The sequence below is a fragment of the Peromyscus californicus genome, unplaced genomic scaffold, assembly GCF_007827085.1.
Source record: "Peromyscus californicus insignis strain IS unplaced genomic scaffold, ASM782708v3 Scaffold_11__1_contigs__length_118956290, whole genome shotgun sequence".
NCBI lineage: Eukaryota > Metazoa > Chordata > Mammalia > Rodentia > Cricetidae > Peromyscus > Peromyscus californicus.
Genome location: NW_026294402.1, coordinates 95,248,297 through 95,269,116, shown reverse-complemented (window position 1 = coordinate 95,269,116; position 20,820 = coordinate 95,248,297). Strand labels below are relative to the sequence as shown.

General features: G+C 35.8%; 1 protein-coding gene across 3 annotated transcripts in view; it reads right to left on the bottom strand.

Moving 5' to 3' along the window:
- Stag1 (stromal antigen 1) overlaps positions 1–20,820 on the bottom strand; it is a 325,347-nt gene that overhangs the window by 103,445 nt on the left and 201,082 nt on the right. For all 3 annotated transcript variants that reach the window (XM_052718205.1, XM_052718197.1, XM_052718212.1), the window contains 3 exons: positions 16,592–16,715; positions 8,930–9,028; positions 2,276–2,355 (listed from right to left, as the gene is read on the bottom strand). In XM_052718205.1, the coding sequence (XP_052574165.1) occupies positions 2,276–2,355; positions 8,930–9,028; positions 16,592–16,715 (303 nt within the window). The remainder of the gene's footprint in view (positions 1–2,275; positions 2,356–8,929; positions 9,029–16,591; positions 16,716–20,820) is intronic.

Sequence of the window (20,820 nt, the reverse complement as noted above, 5' to 3'; positions counted from 1 at the left end):
TAGGCAAGACACAGATAGAGGGCCACAATTATATCTGTAAAACATCAGATATTTTCTGTTCTTTCTAGTCCAGTTAAAATTCAGGGAAATAATTCTATAGAGATTTTTGAAATTAGACAACCTATTTTCTAAGTTTATGGCAAAGAGAAGACTTTCCCTCCAGCCAAACAAGGTCTTGGAAGGTTTGAAAACACTCTTGAAAGAAGTAATTTAGCTTAGTATATTAAAATATGTTTTTAAAGGAAAGAAATTTTCAGAAATGATTAGGAAGAATGGTATATTAGGGTAAAAAAATCACAAACATTAGTATATATGTATCGAAGCATACCATATGTGTAGCATAGCATATAGCATAGCATAGTATATGAAGCATATCAAGCAACAATATATGAAAGAAGGCAAGTCAACATCTATTACTGGAGACTAATACATTGCTCTTATGGGTACAAAGAATAGAAGAAAAGTTGACAGTAGGCACTAAGTTATATAAGAACACTAAGTTCTGAACTGTACAGGGTACAGAGTGAGTTTAAATGGCAATAACAATACATTTCAGCCAAGACAAAGGGATGAAAGACTTGACTTTGAAAGTATTTATAAGAAATGATAGTGATTAAAGATATATTTAACCTGTTTTAAACATTGGTACACATATCAAAAATCATTTTATTCTTTAATATGGAAATTTTTTAGATTATCCTTTTGTAGTGAATAGAGGTGAAACCCAGGGCTATGCACATGCTAGTAAAGCACTCTACCAGGGAGTTATGCTACCAGTCCTACATATATTTTTGTTTCTAACTATTAATTAAAAATTACTTTGGTTAAAATTGTGTCAATTTATTCATGAACATACATATAAAGCAATCTACTGTAATGTCATATTTAAGTAAAACAATGCATGATATGTTCAAATACAATTTATTCAAGTAAAAGTGGTTTAAATTAGCGATATATTAATTCAGGCTAATTAATAAATTTAAAGAATCCTACAGCACTCAGAATAAAAAAAATTTTCAACATAAACCAAAATATACTTAGATTGAGCATGTAGCTTAGACACCTAGTACTTGTATAGGGAACACCAGGCCCTGGGCTATGTTCCCAGTACAAGTAAAAATAAAACAAACACATCCAATAACCAATTTATAAAAATATAACACAGAAATAAAATTTTAAATTACTTCAATAACAAAACAAAAATATCTGCTATGAAGAATAGTATTAATAAAGCAACCACCACCCGGCCACTGTACAGTTCTTACATTCAAAATCACATCAAAGGCATTTGACATGTATGTTTTAAAAATTCCCATAATAGAAAAAATTATGAGAATTAGCCAAGTAAGATTTAAAAGCTAGAGGAGAGAATCATCTAGTAAGACAGGAGGTCTCATGTATAACACATGATATATTAGAAAGCTACAATGATAAAAAGCATGGTATTAAGACACAGAAAAAGGAAACCAAGCTAATTCTGACATTTGAGCAGCAGATACCCAAATCAGGACAGATGTATTATCAAAGCAGTGAGAAGGGAATTTTTTTCCCCCCAAGACAGGGTTTCTCTGTGTAGTTTTGCGCCTTTCCTGGAATTCACTTTGTAGACCAGGCTGGCCTCGAACTCACAGAGATCCGCCTGCCTCTGCCTCTCAAGTGCTGGGATTAAAGGCGTGCGTCACCACTGCCCGGTGAGAAGGGAATTTTTTAAAAAACAATTTTACTAGCACTCACATTATCTAACAGAATTTTTCTAGCTCAGTAAACACTTATAAAGCTATAAAATCATTTATCTCTTTAAAACTTTAAAAATTGATGAAATAGTCTTGTTCAATTTCTTTCACTTCTATGTCCATAAAATATCTATTTGAAAACCTTTTCATTTTGAAGCTTTGAGCTTTTGTTTTAAATAGCAAAGTATGACATTTCATAGCTAACTTTCCTAAACTACACAAAGTAACTTTTACCTGGAGGAAACAAACATCAGTTCAAATGAAAATCTATTCATATCCATAATCCTAGAACTCAGCAAGTCAAGGCAGAAGAATTTTTCCAACTTGAGGCTAGTCTACATTACATAGTAAGTTCCAAACCTAGGCTGCAGTGTGAGACCATGTTTCAAAATAAAAAACACCACCTAAAATACATTTGGTTATAAACAGAACCTTAAAAAATAAAAGTGGATCCTTCATATGAAGTACTTATTTGATGTACTAATCCAAAAAAAAAGTATTAACTACCAAAGGATTAAACTGTTAACAGATACTATACTTACTGAAGTATCAGAGTAACCAATCGAATTGCTTCCACAGCAACATCATATTCTTTGTCAAGAGTCATTGATACAATGCGATCCTGAAAGAAGTTATAAACAAATCAACCTTGAATATAAATGAGCCAAGAAAAGCTTAAGGTAGTCTAAGGCATATATGCAATACCGTGAAAGATAAAGCAGGAAGTCTCCACTATTTTCTTTTCTTTTTTTAAACAGGGTCTTACTATGTAGCCTTGGCTGGCCTCAAACTATCATAGAGATTCATTTGGCTTGCCTCTTCCTAAGTGCTGGGGTTAAAGCATGTGCCATCATGCCTGGCTTGGGAATTTTTACTCTTGAAACCATATTGAAACCATATTATACAAGTGGGGTATGGGTTTTTTGTTTGTTTCTTTGAGACAGAAGCTTACTATGTAGTACTGATTAGCCTGAAACTCACTATATAGACTAGGCTGACCTAGAACTTACAGAGATCCACCTCTTCGTCCCCAGTGATGTGATTAAAGGTGTAGCTGAAAATGTTTTTCATTAACTGGCATTTCCTAAACTAAAACATACATGTCAAGTATGTTGTAACCTTCAGTTACAAAATTAACATATTTCAAAAACTCTTTATACAGAGAAATTCTCATTTTAAGCAAGAAAGTTCCTTCAAAGCTATAAAGAAGAACTCCTGTTGGGTCCATATGCCATGAAGCAGATTTATTCATCTATTTCATATGAGTTTATTAAAAAAAAAAACAGGTAAATGGTGGCAAGATGGTGGTTAGAAGTCACGTGTGTGAGACTATACAGAAGAAAGTCAAGATAAAAAGTCGCCGATACAGAAATATAAGAATGAGCTATCAAAAACAGAAGTAAGAGTAGGTATGGACCCAGCTACACAAAGCTCTGAGCACTGACTGGAAATGTACTACACAGCCAAGGGGGGGGAGGCAGGGGGGGAGGGAGAGGGAAGGAGGAGAGAGAGAGAGAGAGAGAGAGAGAGAGAGAGAGAGAGAGAGAGAGAGAGAGAGAGAGAGAGAGAGAGAGAGAGATATCCTGCTGAAAATTCGGATGGAAGTTTAAATTTGGTGTGACCAAAAAGGAGAGTGGAGAACATCAAGTTCTGGACACAGCAACACGAAAAGGTAAAGGGGTCTAAAATGTAGACATCTGTAAGGCTCAACCATCTCTAAAGAGCAAGAGATATGGACTACAGGAAGAACACAGCAGAACCCTGAATATGCTGTAGCATCGTGGTAGTACCTGGAGTCCCTAACTAGTCCCTAATCAGCACAGACTGGCAGCAGCACAAGTAGGTGAGCGAGTCTCATATTGAGACAGACTCAGTACCTCCACAGCCCTCCTAGTGAGGACAAGGCACCCCTCACTGTGGAAAGTTTGAGGAACTAGCTAGCCCTTCATACTCCTTCAGAGCCTCAGGCACAGAAAGCCATATACACAGCAAATTATCTTCAAAGGACCAATGATAGGGACAGTCTAGGAAGATTAGATTGGGGAAATCTGGAAGGAAGTGACTTTCGCCACAGAAATCCTCTCTGGATAGGCATATTTAACTTGTTTGAATTACTGATACTAACAGCCCATTCATAATTTCCTACCTACAGAGCCTGATATAATACCAATAATAAAATAAAAAGCACATTAATCCAGGGCATATTTTCTATTTCTTTTTCTTGATTATTGTTATTTTAATCATTAAAATTACATTATTTATTTTATGTGTTTGACTGCATATACACAGAGGTCAATGTGTAATTTTGGGGAGTTCTCTTCTTCGACCATGTAGGTTCTAGGGAAATCTCAGGTCATCAGGCTTGGCAGCAAGCATCTTTACTTGCTGAGCCATCTCTCCAGCCCGTGTGTGTGTGTGTGTGTGTGTGTGTGTGTGTGTGTGTGTGTGTGTGTGTGTGTGTGTGTGTATAAATTATTTTGAATCTTCCTTTTTTGGTTAAAAAGTATTCAGATGTGTAATTTGAATCTTGGTGATAAAGCTTTTGGTTTCCTCCTTCCTTTCTCTAATCCTAATATAGAATATTTTCTATACTGCTTTGCCTATCTTTAATTCATGTGCCTTCCTTCTCACTGTTAGTTTTTGCCCTTTCTTTTTCTTCCCCACTTCACTTCTTAAAATTGATCCCCTTAGCAAAAAACAAACAAAAAATCCCCCCAAAACAAAAAAACACCCTTATTAATTTCCTCCAATCCTAGTACTGCATGGAACCCCTTGTTACGGGAGATCCTGCAGCATTCTGCAGCTGCAGCTGGTTTGATTCCAGAGTGTTAGCACCTAGCTTTGAGCTGCCTTTTGTTCCTGCTACCTTTTGTGTCTGGTACCTTCTGTTTAAAGTATGTAAATCTTATCTGAGAGTTTCCTAGTGGTTCAAAGCCTATGCAAAACCTGGTTACAAGAGGACTCAGCAAACTGAGATGTCTCCTGACTTTGGAATTCACATTGGCATTGTCTCTTTGGGGAGTTTAGATAAAGGTTTGGGTATACGGAAATTGACTTGCTAAAGATGTGAATTGTATAACAATAAAAAAGCCCTTTGCAGAGCTACAGGGAATCAGTACATCAGAGGCTGACTCCCCTGTAGCCTCAGAAGGCTAAATTCATCCTAGAGTACCTGTTTCTTCTTTCCAAGGACCCCAGTGAACCTAACACTGGATACAACCATCCTGAACCTCATGGGACACAAGTCTTGAAGTGAGTAAGTATCTCTTGCAGCTAACTCAGGGAATGCTGTCAAACCACTGTATTTTTTTTTTTTAATAGTAATTGACTTCCTGCCTCCTCTGCCCTGAACATAAATCCAAGCAAAGACATTCTGACAGGAAAATTCATATAAAATAACATATACAAAATCATTAGGAAAAGGGGGAAATTAAAACCAACAGATATACATCTACATATCTACAATATTCAGTACAACAGGTAGAGGGATAAGATTCTTTATGGTACACAGAGCCGTTTAGAAAACTGTAAGCCAAAAGGAAAGATTTAATCAATACACAAAATTGAAATAATTTTAAAATATAATCAGATCATAGCACAAAAAAATAGACATTAACAGCAGGAGAAACTTCAAAAAATGGCACATATACTTGAAGACTGGATGAAAGATGTTTGAATGAACAGTAGATCACTGAAGAAACAAGAGAGGAAATTAGAAAATCACTAGAATTAAGTAAAAATCATAGCATGACCTATCAGATCCTTCTCTGGGATACACCCTAAATAGTCCTAAGAATAAAGTTTATAGCTCACACTTAAAAAGTCAGAGAGCCAGAATAAATACCCCCCCCCAAAAATACACCTCAATACATCTCCAAGGCTTTAGAAATAGAAGAAGCCAAACACAAACTAGTACACAGAAATCACTAGGGAAAAAAATTAATGAAATAGTAGTCTAAAATGATAAATAGAATTAATCAGAGCTGTTTTTTTAAAAAAAGATTAACAAGACTGATTAAAAACTCTTGCTAAAGGAACCAAAAGAAAGAGAAGACCTAGTCAATAAAATTAGAGGTTGAAAGGGAGATGTTTGAACAGATTCCAATGTAATATAGAAGATCTTCAGTATTCACTTTGAAAACTTATTTCAAAAAGCTGGAAAGCTAGAAAAAAACAAGGATAAAAATCTAAATTCATATGACCAACCCAAATTACAGTCACACATTATAAGCAGCAAGGCTGAAGCAGCAACAGAAAGATTCCCCAAAAACAAAAGCCTAAGAGTGATGTATTCAGTGTTGAATTCTATGAAACTTTTAAAGATCTAATGCTAAGCATTCTCAGTATGCTCCATGAAACAAAAAGGGACGGAATATTTACTATATTCATTCTATCAAGCTAGGATTATCTTGACACTAAAACTAGATAAACATACAGCAAAAACAACAAAAATGAAAATACGTTCAAATCAAATTAAAAAACACATTTAGATCCTACACCATAAACAATTGGTTTCAACCCAGTGATACAAGGCTGGTTTTAACATATGCATATCAATGACCAATACACCACATGACAGAATTAAGACATAAAAGAAATCACAAGATCATCTCCATAGAAGTAGAAAAAGCATCTGCCAAAGTTGAATATTTTTTCATGACAAAAGTCCTCAAGAAATTAGAAAGCGCATACCTCAAAATAAGAAAAGCTATATACGACAAAGCTATTGTCAATAATATATTAGATGGGGAAAGAGCATTTTCCCAAAATCACGGAAAAGAAAGGGTGCTTCCTCTCTTCACTCAGTCTGCGCTTAAGGTTTAGTTGGAAAAGCAAGACAAGAGAAGATATAAAAGAAAAAAATGCTGTAAGGAAAAAAGTCAAATATGCCTATTTGCTGATAATATGATATGCTTAACACACTATAGATGTCACCAGAAAACAGATTGATAAATTCAGTAAAATTGCAGGATACAAAAATCAACATAAAATCCAATACTTATTGATATACCAATAAGTAATTTGCTGAAAAGAAGTTGGGGGTGGACCTCATTCACAATAAACTCAAAAGGGATCAGAGGATGAGAAGGTTCAGTCAATAAAAGCATTGTTTAATAAGCTTAGCAACCTGAGTTTAATCCTTGGGACCCATGTAAAGGTGAAGGGAAGAAAACCAAGTCAAAAGAGTTGTCTTTATAGTTCCACACTGTGTCATGGCATATAAGCCCACTCCACCATGAAAAAAAGCAAACCAAAGCACTTAGGAATCAAACCAAAACAATGAAGTCAAGGAGCTCAACAAAGAAAAATGTAAGACACCAAAGAAATAAACTGAAGATACTAGATGATAAAAAGACCTAACATCAGTGGTTCTCAACCTTCCTAACAGTGCAACCCTTTCATACAGTTCCTCGTGTTGCGGTGACCCCCAACCATAAAATTATTTTCATTGTTACTTCATAACTGTGATTTTTGCCATCGTTATGGATAGTAATAAATATCTGCTGTTTTCCGATGGTCTTATGTGATCCTGCTGCAACCCACAGGCTAAGAACCACTGCCTTAGATGCCTCTGATTGGTAGAATTAATGTTATACAAAATGTAATCCTAAGCAGGAAGGACCATATTGGAGACATCACAATACCTGACTTCAAATTATACTACATAGTAATAGTGAAAAAACAGCAAGGTATTGGGACAAAAAACACCTGTGCAGACCAAAGGCCTCAGAAACAAACACACACGGGCGTATTTTACAAAGTTGTCAAATAAAACAAAACAAAAACACACAGTGTATTCAACAAATGGTGTTGGCAAAAGAGGATATCCACTTGCATAAGTATGAAATTAGATCTTCATCTCTTTAATTAAAATGGATTAGAGATTTTAAAATCTGAAACACTGAAATTACTGAGGGGGGAACACTTCAAGATATAGACATAGACAAGAATTTTCTGAGTAACACAGCAAACAGTCTAAAGAATTGACAAATATGATTACCTGAAATTAAAAAGCTCCCTCATAGTAAAGGAAAACAGCTTACAGAATGCAAGAAAATATTTGGCAGCTGTACTTTAGATAGGGGTAAGTAACTAGAATAAGCCGGGCAGTGGTGGTGCACACCTTTAATCCCAGCACTTGGGAGGCAGATGCAGACGGATCTCAGTGAGTTTGAGGCCAGCCTGGTGTACAAAGTGAGATCCAGGACAGGTAGGACTGTTACACAGAGAAACCTTGTCTCAACACGCCCCCACCCCAAAAAAGAACTGTAAAAATTGAAACTGAAACTTCACAATTATCCATCAATAAATAAGCCAATGAACTAAACAGACTGCTCTTGAAAGAAGAAATACAAATGACAAATAAATATATTTTTTAAAGTATTCACTATTAGCAATCAGGGAAACAGTCTAGCCTCATCACAGTCAAAATGGCTATCACCAAGAAAGGAAATGATAAATGTTAAGAATGTGGGGATAGGGGACCTTATCCACACTTCATAGAAATGTACTCTGTTACACACATTATGGAAATCAGTATGGAGGTCTCAAAAAGTGAAAAAAAGAACATTATGAATCTGCTAGTCCTTTCTCAGATATTTATCAAAAAGACTATCTTATTACTGAGATACTTATACAACCATGTTTCTTGCTACTCTATTCAAAACTACAAGGAAATAGAATCAGTCTAGATGTCTATTAACTAATAGATTATGAAAGTTTAGTACATATACACAATAAAGAGAAATCAGAAAATCTGCAAGAAAATGGATAGACCTGAAAATTATTAAGGAAGATAGCAGATTCAGAAAGCGAAATAACACACATTCTTGCTGATATGTAGACTATATATTTTAATATTTATATATGTATATCAAAGTGTTACTGCACTGGAAAAAGGCCCATGAGAGTGGAAATAGAGCTTTTGAGGAAGGGGTGGTTAGGCACAGAACACACATGATATTAAAGCTAAAAGAAGCCCACTGAGAGTAGGATGGTGGGGTGCGGGGGCAGGCAGAAGAATGGGAGAGAAGGTTGCGGGAGAAGGATCAATGAAGAAGTCACAATGAAACGCAATACTTGGCATGTTAAGAAAACAATAATAAAAATAGAAACCAAACACATCATATGCTAATGTAGGTATAACTAGCATTTGCAAAGAGAAAAACAGTGTAAGTTCATCATCTGACACTTACCTTGAATCGATTTGTAAATAGCTCCAATTTGGGGAATAATTCTCTATTGGTATACAGGCTTTGTAGAGCTTTCAAACACTTCAGTCTGACTTCCCCTTGCTTCAGGAATACAAAGAAAAACAGAAGAGACAGTCACTTCCAGTCCACAAAAGTTAAAAAGAAAAAAAAAATGAAGACTCTATGAAGAACAAAATAAATCGCAGGCTAACTATTCAACTTATTTCCTACTTTAATTTAGGAAGAGAATGAACAATTCCTTAGTCTGGGTCAACACAAGATTTAATTAAAAATGCAATAAAAATTTTTAGTTACTTACAAATGAGTTAAACCTTTTCAAATATATGAAAACTATGTCTGATGATGAAATTCTGTCCATATGCCTTAGTGGCACATTGTATATATAATCTATGGTTATAGTTAGAAAATGGCATGCTCATTTGTTCTGCTTGTTTATACAATGATCCCATACAAAATTTCTATTAAAGGATCATGATTTCTTCATCCAACCAATATTTACTGGATGCTTTTCAACATCACAGAGAGAAAAAGAGAGTAGTTGGGAAAACAGGTAAGTAGCCTACTTAAAACAGAAACTAACTCTATAGAAAGAAGAGTCTTAGAAATGCTCTCTATTCATTAGCAGAATATTGCACTCTACTACTGAGCTAAATCTCTATCCTAGCAGAGTATCCTTAACAAAGTCATTACATTTGAGCAGAGGATGTTGTAGATCAGAGTACATTCAATATCATTTAGAAATCTGTGTAACACTATTAAAGAATTCAAATAAGATAGAGGTTTCCATGCTCTAAAAGAAGAAATGTGTTTTGACAATATCAATCCATTCTGGAATCAAACAAAACTAGATTTTATTTTTCAACTCAACAGCTTATTAGCTGCACATGAAATGGCACACACATCCACTATTCTGGCATTTATAAAATTGTTCTTAAGGATGAAATATATGAGTATGCTGAGGAAAGTCTGAACAAAATATTATGTGGAATGTAGTATGATTTGTTACATTTATAGATTTTTGTAATGTCACTATATTCCATAGCCATTAATGGGACAAATGAATGAAATGTCACTAAATTAATCTGCAAAGATTATATATCACTTTACTGCAAGTGCTTTTTCAAGTAATTTCTAGATATCACTGAATAAAGTGATGTTTCTTCTCTAAGGGCTCAGGAGGAACCTAAAGCATCCACAGCATATGTTACTGATGCACCACCCGATCTCTTTTACCTCGCTAGTTCTTTAGCCTCTGTCTTTGCTGGCTGATATTTGGTCTCATTTGTACCCTTTTCCGGGAAACTGACCATAGACAAGAACCAGCCACAAGAGTTTCCAAAGACTTGAGGATAAAACAGTGTAGCTCAGGGCTGAAGAGATGGCTCAGAAGTAAAGAGCACCTGCTGATCTTCCAGAAGACCTGAGTTCAGTTCCCAACATCCATGTCAGGCAGCTCTCAATTGCCTGTAACTTCAGCTATGGGGGGTCCAACGCCCTCCCCTGGCCTCTGCAGGCATGTACATACATGGCAAACATTCATACAAACACAGACATGCACATAAATAAAATCAATCTTATTTCCTTTAAGCAATATGTCTAAGGTACAATCTATTTCCTAATCTTCCTTGTGAAATCATATGCTAAAAGAATGTCCTTGAATAGGAGGAAATAAACAACAACAAAAACAGAATAGAACAACTCTGAAAGCACATTTTTGTTTATTTCCTTTATTTATTATACTTTCCTGCTGGGCATAGCTGAATACAAACCTCAGGAAAATCACACACTGCAAAATGATGTTTTGGTCAAGGAAGGATTACATATACAATATATACAAGACGATTATGGATCCAAAAAGTTATTGACTAGGGGAATTTTAAACCATTAAAACATAAGTACAATGTATTATTTATGTGTTTGTGGTCATGAAGATGTTAACAAACTGCTTTGCACATAGAATTCAGTAAAATATAAAATATTCAATGATAATAACTATATTATTTCCTTATGTATATACTATATTTATTACTATTTTAGAACACATACCTAAGAAATTTATAGTAAAACACACTATGCTGTGGTAAGCTAACAGCAGCCTCAAACATTTCATGTTTACTGAGGTTTCAGTCTACTTCAAGAGGCCCCGTAAAGTGATTGATCTATATTATCTAGGTTGTATATAAATATACTATATGTATTCATACACTGATGAAATGGTCAAATGATGCATGTCTCAATACAACTCCATTAAGTGACCCATAACTCAAAATCAGGATTGGCTTGTGGGCAACATGGCCTAACGGAGAAGATACCAAATAAGTCTTTTAAGATCACACTTTGGACTAGATTACTTGAAGATGGTGATAGTTGACAGTTACCAATACAGAATAGCCATGTATTTGCTAATATTCTTACCTGTGGGTGAAAAGCAATACACACTAGCTGTACAACATCCAAATATTTCAGGCAATAGGGTCAATAACAATTGTAAGAACTATAGGATTGAATGGTGGCTGCTAAGTGTACTTGGCTAATTGTTATGTCAATTTGACAGAGGCTGAAGTCATCTGAGAGGAGGGAACATCAACTGAGAAAATGCCTCCATAAGACTGGGCTATAGGCAAGCCTATAGGGCATTTTCTTAATAAGTGACTGACATGGAAGGGCCATGCACATTATAGGTGGTGCCATCTCTAGGCTGGTGTGTTGTGGGGTATTTGATCACACTGTGTGAAGATTTGTCTCTGTCTTTCCTTGCCTAAGACACCTTCTGACTGGCTTAATAAAGAACTGGATGGCCAATAGCTAGCAGGAGAGGACAGGCAGGACTTCTATGTAGAGATAGGGATTCTGGGAGGTAGGGGATTCACCAATTAGATACAGAGGAAGACATATAGATGTAAGGTACCGAGGAGAGGTAAAATATAGATTAATATAAACAGGTTAATTTAAGAGCTAGTTGGGAACAAGCCTGAAGTAAGGCCAAACTTTCATAAATAATAAAAAGTCTCCGTGTGTCATTATTTGGGAGCTGGCATCCAAAGAAAGACTTTGTGGTTGGGTTCTATAAGAAAGCAGGGTGATCAAGCTGTAAGGAGCAAGCATTAAACAGCACTCCTCCATGACCTCTCATTAGCTCCTGCCTCTAGGTTCCTGCCCTGACCATCTTTGATGAATGGTAATAAGGAAGAATATGCAAAATAACCATTTTCTCCCCACCTTGATTTGGTCATGGTGTTTTGTCACAGCAATAGTAACCCTAACTAAGATACTAAGTGACACTGAAATACGAAAAAGAGAAAATGACAGGCTTGTCATTACATGGCCAGTTCAAGCCAAAAGCTCATTTTTTTACAAAATTTAAAGAGATGCTTATCTCTTGTAGATAAAGAACTTATAATAAAGGCCAAACCCAATTGCAGAATGAGAGAATTCCAGACTACACACAGAGCAAATCTCTTATGCCGAAAAATGAGTTATGAAAGTAAACAGGTCTAAAGGATAGCTGAGTTGACTTAGCTGAGAACTTTGAATTCCTAACATTCTCTAGAATTTGTGGGCCTGAAAATGTGGCTCATATTCCCTTAGTAGGAGAAGTAGGACGCCTCCCACCTTGCCTTTAGCTATCCTCAATCAAGGTATGTAATGTTAGAAGGCCTTTTCATGATCTGCACAAATCTCTTTTTTCCACCAGGCTAAGGTAAAATATCAGCATGGACAAAATGGGAACTTCGGTTGCTAGAGACAGTGATAAAGACTAGAGCAGTATAGATAAGGTGGTATCATCTAACCATTAGAGGCAGTCAGGAAATACTATTGGATAATAATGTTTTAACTCCAGAGTTTCATGTATGGGAAACCTGCTCCCCAGTGTAGTACCACTGAAGGTAGTAGGGAGCTAGGCCACCACTACTAGCTTAATGCTAGTAGATTATCTCCTGAGAGAATAGATGGCTATGTAAGAAAGCCTAAACCCTCCTGAGTCTCTCTTTTTTTTCCCCTCAATATGTTAGCTCTTGTTTATCCACTTCTACAAGTGTTACCATTTGTTATGTTGGGTGTGGTCAGAATACCTTCATTAGGAACTGACCAGAGGAAGTTTCTTGATCTTGGATGTTCAGATTTTAGGTCTTCTGTCACAAAAACACAAAATGGACAGAGACAGTGTACAATAACTGTAAAGGGTGGCAATGTTAAAAGGGAAGGCAGTGGAGAAACTATGAAACTTGCTCATAGGATACAGTACTCTAAGCAGCAAGAGAGGTGGAGAGCCGAAAAAGTACTATGCATACACAATAAAAAGAGACCAACGATGGATGAGCAAAGAAGCAAGTACAGTTCTCCAGATGTAAAGTCATAACTTAAGGTAACACGACCAACTTCTTTCCAAATGTAGCCTTAAAACAAAGACCCAAACCAACCAACCAACCAACCAACCAACCAACCAACCAACCAACCAACCAACCAAACAAACAAACAAAAACCCTAAATTCCTTTATCAAGCATCATCGACTTAAAAAGTTTAAGTACAGCAAGGACATGAATAGAGTTTTATTTTCACCTTGTGAATGGATATCTCTCAGTGACAACTCTTAATTATCTAACTCCCCTCCCAAATCTTGGTACTTCACCTATTAAGTGTCTAGCTGATGCCACAGGAACTTCCTACGGATTAAATTAGGAAATATCCATTAATAACTTAGAAAACTGTAAAATAACTAGTTAGAATGAAAATTCCAATTTTGGTATGTGTTGAGATTTTGTTTGTGCTCTAACAAATAAAGCTTGCCTGGAGATCAGACTGTGGAGCTAGTCACTAGTTAACCATAGAGGCCAGGCAGTGGTGGCATACACCTTTAATCCCAGCTCTTGTGAGGAGGAAGCAGGAAGATCTGGAGTTCAGAGCCATCCTGGGTTACACAAGATTGATCCAGGCAAAAATAGAAACAGAGCCAGGCGGTGGAGGCTAACACCTTTAATCCCAGCATTAGAAAGGTAGAGACAGTAATATAAGGCGGGAGGAGACAGGAGCTCAAACCCCTTTTCGGTCTGAGGATTCCATAGAGATAAGAAGTCTTTCTAGTGGCTGGCTCCTTTACTTCAATGATCTTTCAGCATTTACCCTGATATCTGACTCTGGGATTTTAGTAAGACCAATTAAAATTCATGCTACATTGGCACCACTATTCTCTAAAGCAAATTTTATTATGGTACCATAAGCACTTGAATAGGCCACTACAAACAAGTCCTCACTTAAATCTGAGTTATATTTAATACAGTATCTAATTTATATTAGTTGATCCATAAATATTTTTAGTGGTTATGGAAATAAGAAACTCAGAAAGGTAATATGGTAAATACAGCTACAGTATTGTATATATTTGTTATAGATTCTTTATTAACACTTCTGAAAAATTCTCTTTGGAAAAGAAAGATTTTCAGAATGCAGCAAGATGGCTCAGCAGTAAAAACAAGCCTGGTGATCTGAGTTCAATCCCCAGATCCCACAGTGAAAGGATCAATTCTGGAAAGTTCTTCTGACTTGCATACTTTTGTTGGTTTTCACATGTATTGCTTCTTTCTTTTTCTTTTTAAAATTTTATTTAAATAACATTGTTTTCTCATTTATTTTACATACTGACTGCAGTTTCTTCTCCCTCCTCTCCTTCCAGACCCCGCCTTCCCATCCACCCCACTCTCCTTCCATTTCTCCTAGTCTCCATGCAGAAAAGGGCAGGGCTCATGGGTTTGTCTTGCTTCTTAGAGTGCATACTGCTCTTAAAGTGACCTTAGTTGGGGTCCTAACAACCACATGGTGGCTTACAAACATCAATAACTCCACTCCCAGGGGAACTGACACTATTATGACCTCCTAAGGCACCAGGTATGCACAAGATGCCAATAGATACATGCAGGCAAAGTGCCCATATACATAAAAGAAAATAAAAATATTTAACTAAAAAATTGATGACCGTTTTACAGTAAGCAACATCAAATTAATATCTTCCCAGAATTGGTTGTCATTTATAAAGATGAGATAAAACTGTTAAGTGTTATGTAAATGTAGAAAAAATACTCCCTTGGGGGATCAGAGGAAGAACTGAGATGGAAGTGAGAGAGAATAAAAGCATTGAGATTTAAATTCATTCTTAAAAATTTCTATAAAGACTGATGAGTGACTTGTTTACTTTGAGAGTATATTAATACATTCATGTGAGGGTACTGTGCAATTCTACATTATCTCAAACTAACAAAATTTTCATAAATCAATCTAAAGTGGGCTTAAATAGAAAGGTCTAAATTCATATGAAGATTACACATGAAAAACAAACAAACAAACAGGTAATCCAGTCTGAGATTACATTTTTGAGAGAAGATCTGGATTCAGGAAAAAACCCCCATAACATCCTTTGAATGTGGTATTGAGATGGGAGTGAGGGGAAAAACATGTTTTAGTCAGTAACTAAAAATCTGTATGTTAAGCAACCAAGCTGTGATAATGTCTGTACACATTCAAGACTTCTAAGAGCAAAAATGAACCACAAAACTCTTAATGATAGTTGGGAATTTTCAACATCGATAATACTAAACTTTTTAATGTTTATTATTAATTTGTGTTTATACATGCATATGTGTGATGTCTGTGTGTGAGCCACAGTACAACTTTATGGAATTGGCTCTCATCTTCTTCCTTTCAGGCATGGACTCATGTTGCCAGGATGGTGCAGCAAGCACCTTTACTTGCTGAGCCATATCACCAGCATTCCTTACTTACTCTGTATTTTTATAGTAAACACTGACAGGCATAAGACATAGAAAAGAAGCCTTCAACTATTATTACCAAATTCCTCTTTAGACCTACAAATGTAAGAATATTTTAAAAATATTCCAATAGTTTTATCTTTTTTTAATAATTTATTTTTATTTTATGTGCGTTGGCCTGTATGTATATCTATGTGAGGGTGTCAGATATTGGAGTTATAGAAAGTTGTTAGCTGCCATGTGGGTGCTGGGACTTGAACCCGAGTCCTCTGGAAGAACAGTCGGTACTCTTTTAACCATTGAGCCACCTCTCCAGCCCTCAATAGTTGTATCTTAAACAATTCAAAGAAAATACAGCAATTTAAAACAAGCTTATTTTGAGGATTTCTCATGTAGGAATCAATGACATAGGATTTCTTTTAAAGCCCAATCTTTTTCTAAAAAGCTAGAGATCGATCAATCTTAAATGGGCTTAAATCAAGGGCTCTAACATATTTGCTTTAACTCTGACTTAAAAAGTCACACTGGAATATAACCCAACAGAATTATAATAAAGAAAGCTTATTTAATTTTTATTACCACTAATCACCTTTGATCCTTGATTAGGAAGGAGACTATTACCTTCTTGGTAGTAATGCATATATTCTCTTGTAATTACAGACACACCAGGTTCTCAATATTAATTAAAGATAGCACTGCATCCAAGGAAGACACATAAAGTGCTGTCTTCAATTTTATAACAGTGATTGATAGTCATTTGTAGTATCTTAAATTTCATATTATTACGTCTCTTAAAAAAATAAGCTACTGCAATTTTGATTGCTGTCATACCAGTATGGAGACAAATACTTCTTCCATCAAAGCTAAAAGATATCAACTTACCCTATCATGAAGAGTCCATCCTACATATTTCAGGTAACTGTCATTTAGGAAGGCATCACTATACATTTTCATCCATACTCCAATTTCTTCAATACAGATGGCTCGAATCTCAGCAATTGCATCACTGGATGGGGGCAGGGGAAGACAAACCTCTGAATTATACCGAGACCTGGAATGTATCCCAACTAATTTTCAACAAATGTAAATTATATTCTTTCCTTTGTTAAGACAGGGTCTCATGTTAAGAAGCCTGGACTTAAAATTGCTATGTAGCCGAGGATGGCCTTGAACCTCTGATCCTCACGCCTTCACCTCCCAAGTGCAGGGATTACAAACAAGTTCTATGATCACATGTGGTTTTACTCAGTGCTTAAGAGTGAACCGAGGGCTTTGTGAATGCCAGGAAAGCTGTGTATTAACCGGGTTACATTCAAAGTCCAATATAAATATTTCCTTAAATTGCATTTACTTAATTTACATTTACAGGGGCCGCACATATGCCATGGCATGAGTGTGGAGGCCAGAGGTCAACCTAAAAGAGTCAGTTTTCTCACTCTGACATATAGGTCCTAGGGCCTGAACTCAGGTTGGTAGGTTTGGCCTCAAGTACCTTTATCCAGTAAGGCACCTCACCAGCCCAATATAAATATTATGAATACTGTTTTATACCCGCATTGCAAAAGGCCTAACATAAATATCTTGTTCAATTGTTTTTATAAAAACAGAAATTATTAACTACAAGTATCACAAAACCCCACCATATTCAGCACTAATGCAAGGAATGGCAGCTAGAGATTTCTGACAGTATCACAACTATTGTCAAATTGTCTGAGAAAAAAACAATGTGTCAATATAGAGTTCAAAAATTATTTCTCTAAACAATGATGAACTATTATAAGCTTGCACGATCTTTTTTTTTTTTTTTTTTTTTTGAGACAGGGTTTCTTTGTGTAGCCTTGGCTGTCCTTTAACTCTGAGAGATCCACCTGCCTCTGCCTCTCTAGTGCTGAGACTAAAGGCGTGTACCACCAGCTTGCATGATCTTTAAAGAATTGAATACAAATTAATTTTTATGACAGCCAAAAACTAGTTTACATATTTAACAAGCTAAAATCATGTAGAAGCCAATTATTTGGAACTGCATAATAAGGGCTGGAGAGATGGCGCCATCTGCTTTTCCAGAGAGCATCCTGGTTTGACTTCCAACATTTACAGGGAGTTTCACAACTGTACAAGTTCCAGGAGATTGGGATGCCTCCTTCTGGCCTTTGTGGGCACTGCACACACCCCAACACTGAACAAAAATTGAAAATGTAAAATAATTTACAAAACCAAAAGCCTTTGAGACATTTATTGAGAATTAAGGAAATATGTAGTTTAGCTTGTACTTCTATAAAACTGATTTTACCACTTCATTCAAATCACAGGTCTTTCATCATTAGTTAATTATGCTTTAGGCTGAACAATGGAGAATCATCCACTTTAGTTACAATATGAAATAGTGGCAGAAAACCCATAAATTTCATAATTCTACAAACATGCATTCAGTGTGTTTGTTCTAGGATGATTTTCCTACTCTAAGGGAACTTCTCAAAAAAAGGTATTAATTTCCTTTTTTCTCACCAGGTTATTAGACCTAACTTTAAAAAATATATGAGTGGGGTGAGGTGGTGCAGACATTTAATCTCAGTACTCAACAGGCAGAGGTAGGTAGATCTCTAAGTTTGAGGCTAACCTGGTCTACAAAGTGAATGCTAGGGCAACCAGGTCTACATAGAGACACTGTCTCAAATTAAAAAAAGTATTTTATATATATATATATATATATAGATATATATATATATATATAGATAGATAGATAGATAGATACACACACATGTATGAGAAAATAATGTGAATACTAAATCTTTTGGAGTTCAAATTTTAATTTTTCTCACTACATGTTTAAGTAATTTTAATTCTTTAACAAGACACACTTCTCAAGCCTGGTGATTGAAATGTACAACTTTAATTCCAGCACTTGGAAGGCAGAGACAGCTGTATCTCTGTGAGTTTGAGGCCAGCCTGGTCTACAGAGTAAGTTCCCAGACAACCAGAACTGTTACATAGAGAAACCCTGTCTCAAAAACAAAACCAAACAAACAGAAAAGAAAAACAAAATAAAAACAAGACACACTTCTCATTAAAATCAGCAGTAAAATTCAGCTGTAACTTAGTATTAAGGCACTTTTCCTTATTTATTTTTTCCAATATTCCTGCAACCACTGAGTTCTAGGTGTGTGTCACCACACTCAAGTAAATTATTTATCTGTCTCTTTTTAGGCAAGGTCTCATAGTATTCTTATTCTATGGTTCTCAAACTCATGACAATCTTTCTGTCTCAGTCTCTCAAGTGTAGCCAAGCAGGTTTCTTTTCATTGAGTTCTGGGATCAAATTCAGGTCCTCAGGCTTGTGTACCAAACTCTCATATATACTGAGTCATCCCTCAACCCTTTTGTGGTATTTTCAAAGTATGTCCACAAATTTTTTAATGGTCTCTCTGGTGGATGTTTATCTTTTCTTGAGTATGGGTACCCTAAGTAACATACCAGTGATGAAAATGGTTAAAATGAAGTTTTGATTCCAGAAACCAAGTCAAAAAAGATATATGTGGTTAAGTGGGGAAACCACTTACTTGTCATATTGATAGCATTCAAGGTACCCTATAAGAAGATCCATGGAATGAGCAATTGAGGCCTTCGCCACCACTTAAGCTATCTTAGAAAAAGATCTTCCAACTTCAGCCAGAGGAATGTGTTTGAAAAATATCTTGTAATTTTTAAGTTAAATTTTGACAGATAAATTGAAAAGTTAAATTGTAATTATTAATGAGGTAATGTGCTGTTTCAGTAGGCATATGTACTGGATAACATTTAAATCAGACTATGCATATAGATCTCAAATATTTACCATATCTTTATGGCAAAAAATTTCAAAATCCTTCCTCATTTTTCCCTCTTCTTCTGCCTGCTGTATTCTTCTCCTCTTCCCTGCTCCTGTTTTTTTGTTTTTTAGAGGTAGAGGGCTTCTTTAGATGTTCAAGAAAGATTCTTACTAGGTACCCCAGAATAGTTCAATCTTACAATACTGTTGCTTCATCCCCAAGAATGTTGGGATTAGAGGCATACAGCACCACAAATGACTCAAAATAATGTCTTCTAGCTTTGTGAAATGTACAGTTATAGTATTGTTATGTATAGCTAATTTAGTAACCAGAACCATCTAGCTAATTCCTAATCTATAAAATCTATGACATAAGAATAGCTGCTTTACAATGGCTGAGTATAGGGATGATTTGATTTTTTAATTAAGTGTTTTAGTCATCAAATAATACCCACCTGTCTTGTTTTTGGGTCCAAATATCAGTTCATTTTAGCTGACAGAGTTCAAATGCATCAGTACCTACATTTTTGTGGTGACCTCCATGCCTATAATATCATCAGTGTTACTCTGATTATATATATCCATTATCCTTTCACATTCAAGTGAAATATCATTTCTTCTATGATTAGAGTTTTCTACTGATGTGATAAGACACTGACCAAAAGCAACTTGGGGAAGAAAGGGCTTATTTCATCTTACAGTTCGTAGTAGTCCAAGGAAGTCAGGGCAGGAACTGATACAGAGGTCATGAAAAAAATGTTGCTTACTGGCCTGCTTGGCTGTTTTCTTATATAACTCAGGACCACCTGCCAAGGGGTGGCAGAGCCCCTTTGGGGACAGGGCCTGCCCACATCAATTATCAAACAAGAAAATGCTCCAGACTTGTGTACAGGCCAATCCTACAGGGGCATTTCTCAATTAAGATTTCTCTTCCTAAATGACACTAAATTTGTGTCAAGTTGACATTAAACTAGCTAGCATAGAAAGGAGCCTATTAGTAGACATCACTTTTCTGCCCTCTAGAAACTAATACTATACTTTAGGAGGTAGGGTATAACAGCTGTTTCTAAATCTTCAGTTGATTACAACTCTTGATATAAAGATATTTTTCAGAGTCCTTAGTTTTCTTACTAAAATTACTTGGTATGCACAATCTCTTGCTCCAATAGCCCCATCCCATTCAGACAGGTAAAGTACAGCTAAGGGATCTGACAGTGCCAGAGCAGAAAAGTTAAGACAAGAAGAAAAATATCAATAACAATTGTAAGACAATACTAATTTTTATAGCATTTTGGCACCGGGACCT